Source organism: Eimeria mitis, genomic scaffold, assembly GCF_000499745.2.
Source record: "Eimeria mitis Houghton genomic scaffold, Emh_scaff4189, whole genome shotgun sequence".
Lineage (NCBI taxonomy): Eukaryota > Apicomplexa > Conoidasida > Eucoccidiorida > Eimeriidae > Eimeria > Eimeria mitis.
Genome location: NW_013572516.1, coordinates 2,492 through 5,210, shown reverse-complemented (window position 1 = coordinate 5,210; position 2,719 = coordinate 2,492). Strand labels below are relative to the sequence as shown.

General features: G+C 55.5%; 1 protein-coding gene across 1 annotated transcript in view; it reads right to left on the bottom strand.

Moving 5' to 3' along the window:
- Nucleotides 1-214: 214 nt before the first annotated feature.
- The window catches only part of EMH_0073190 (bromodomain-containing protein, putative), a gene marked incomplete at both ends in the record, with an annotated part of 4,920 nt that continues 2,415 nt past the window's right edge, over nucleotides 215-2,719 (bottom strand). The window contains 4 exons of the mRNA XM_013499296.1: nucleotides 215-235; nucleotides 612-887; nucleotides 1,028-1,493; nucleotides 1,604-2,633. Coding sequence (XP_013354750.1) covers nucleotides 215-235; nucleotides 612-887; nucleotides 1,028-1,493; nucleotides 1,604-2,633 — 1,793 coding nt within the window. The remainder of the gene's footprint in view (nucleotides 236-611; nucleotides 888-1,027; nucleotides 1,494-1,603; nucleotides 2,634-2,719) is intronic.

Genomic DNA, 2,719 nt, shown 5'->3' with positions numbered 1-2,719 from the left:
TCAAACATCTCCCCCAACAAATCCGTCCCACAACACAACACCAACTACTACAAATTCGAGCTGCACATACACCGCAGAATGCAGCAAAAAAACAAATGCAACTCAAAAAAGGCACACAGACGGAAGGCCAGAGACAGCCGCAGACGATGACACAAAACAAAAACAACAGAATAAGCACACATAGAACGAAGACAAATGCATTTGTTCGGCTATTCTATAGATCGGCAAAAATGACCTAAGGCTAAACTCAAGAACATATGCAAATGGAAGAATACATAAATGTATTTATACCTATGCAAAGAAGTAAGTTATGTACACAAACAGAGACAAACACAATGAGATCTAAGCACAGAAGAACTGTGCAACACACGGATTGAATGCAGAAAACAGTCTAAAAGAAATCCCTACTCCACCAAAAAAACCTCAACTAGTACCAAGCATTAGCAGCAGTAGCAGCAACACCGACGGCAAAATAACCACAGCATTACCAAAGCCAGTAACTGCAGCAGCAAGTAGGGCAGGAGCAACAACAAAACTAACAACAAAACAACCGCACCGCCACAAGATATAGCACTGGCAGCAGCAGCAGCAACAGAAACAGCGGGCCTTACTTCTGCTGCAGCTAAGGCCCTGAGTTCATACGCGCTCTTCCCCTGTTTGACCAATTCAATTCGTCTTTGCTTGTCGATCTTCAGCACTTCTTGTTTCGCCCTCCTCCGCATCTTCTGTAACTGTGCCCTGCTGGGACCCGACGTTGCTTCTGCTGCTGCTGCTGCTTCGCTCCCCAGACCTCCAGAGCTGCCGCCTCCAGCCTTCAGCCCACCGCCGCCTGCTGCGGCCCCACCTAAAGAAGTCCCTGCCAAATCGTCTCCCTCCTCAGCGCCCAGCTGTCGCAGCAGAAAAAGCAATACAAACAGAGGCAGCTGCGTTGGCTGGCAGCAAAAAGGGAGAGTTCACTGTAGAAGTGCAGTGCCTTTGTACCCGTACCCAAACCCCAAACCCTAAACCCTGAACCCCGAATACACACCTCCATGCTCGCAGCCATTGCAGCAGAGCTGTCATTTAGGTCGAGGAAAAAGCAGCGCAGCAGCTGCTGCCGCCGCTGCACCAGCCGCTGCTGCTGTCGCCTTGCTGCCCATATGCTCCCCCACTCAAAAACCAAGCCTGGGCAGCTGCTGCGACGGCTGCTGCTGCTATTGCTGCTATCGCTTGCCTCATCCTGAAGGGCGAAATTCCCCCTGCGCGAGTCGATCCCGCCTTGCAGCTGCAGCAGCTGGTGCTGCTGCTGTTGCGGCAACTGCAGCAGCTGGTGCTGCTGCGGCTGCTGTGTAGCAGCGGCATTGGGGACGAAGAAATCTGCAAAGGGGCTAAGACTATCCACAGGCGGCGTCGCCAGCAGCAGCTGCAAAAACCGGAGCCCTTGCTGCCGGTGAAGCAGCACTTGCTGCTCCCCGGACATAAGAGCCAGCTGCTGCTGCTGTTGCATGCCCGGCCTGTTGCTGCAGCAACACACAATGACCGCGTAAATCCCGAACGCTAGGCCCCTGAAGAGAGTGCATTAGGCAGAGCTGAGGGCTTAGGGTTTAGGGTTTACAGGGCTCACTGTGCAGCGGCGATAGCGCTCCTCTCTAACTCCGCCAGGAGATCTCGGCGTGTTGCTGCCTCCTCTTCCGCTGCTGCAGCAGCAGCAGCAGCTGCTGCTGCTGCTGCTCTTTCGCGCTGCCGTTGTGGGTCGCTCACTGCCTCTTGATGTTCTTCTGCCTCATCAGCTGCTGCCTCGTCGGCTGCTGCTGCTACTGCTGCTGCGTCGCTCTCCTTCCACGCGAGAGCAGCAAATCCCTGAGCCAGCACAAAGCTACTGCTGCCCGGAAGCTCGCCCCACAGCATGCTTTGTACGAATGCGTTCTCTGCTGTTGCAGCAGCAGCAGCAGCAGCAGCAGCTTCTGCCTCTATTGCTGCTGCCCCAGACGACACGCCAGGCACCCCTGCAGCACCCGAGACCCCTCCTGATGCTGATGTTGTTACTCCTTCTCCAGCAACGCCCAGCGCATGCGCCCGCATCCCGTGGAGTTCCTGCTGCTGCTGCTGCTGCTGTGGGTGGCGTTCAGCAGCAGCAGCAGCAGCGTGGGGGTCGTCTACGTCTACATCGTCGAATTCAAACTCTTGGTCCAAATCTCCTGTCGTGTGTTGCACTGATGGATGTCGTTGCTGCTGCTGCTGCACTGCTGAACGGCGCCCCGCTTGGCTGTAGCCGTCACGTTGCAGCGATGGGGCATCCGATGCAGCAGCAGGCGTTCTGGGCGTTGCTGCTGCTGCTGCTGTCCCTGCTGCAGAGGCGGAGGGGGTCTCGGATGTACTAGGCGGTGCAAACAACCCATAGTCCTCGCCATCATTTGCTGTTGTTGTTGTCGCTGCTGCTGTTGTCGCTGCTGCTGTTGCTGCTGCTGCTGCAGCTTCAGCAGCAGCTGCATCCGCCACAACGCTCTCTAGAGCGTCTTCTAAGGCGTTATCAAGCTCCCATTCCTCATCGACGTCGGTTCCTTGATTTGCTTCTGCTCTTGGTGTTGCTCCTGTTGTTGCTGCTGCTATCGTTGTTGTTTCTGCTGCGGCTGTTGCTGCTGCTGCTGCTGCTTCTGCGGTTGTTTCGTTCCGCCGATCCTCTAATGTATCGCTACCCTTAGCGGCTGCCTCAACTTTGCTGCCGCCATCTTGCTCCTCC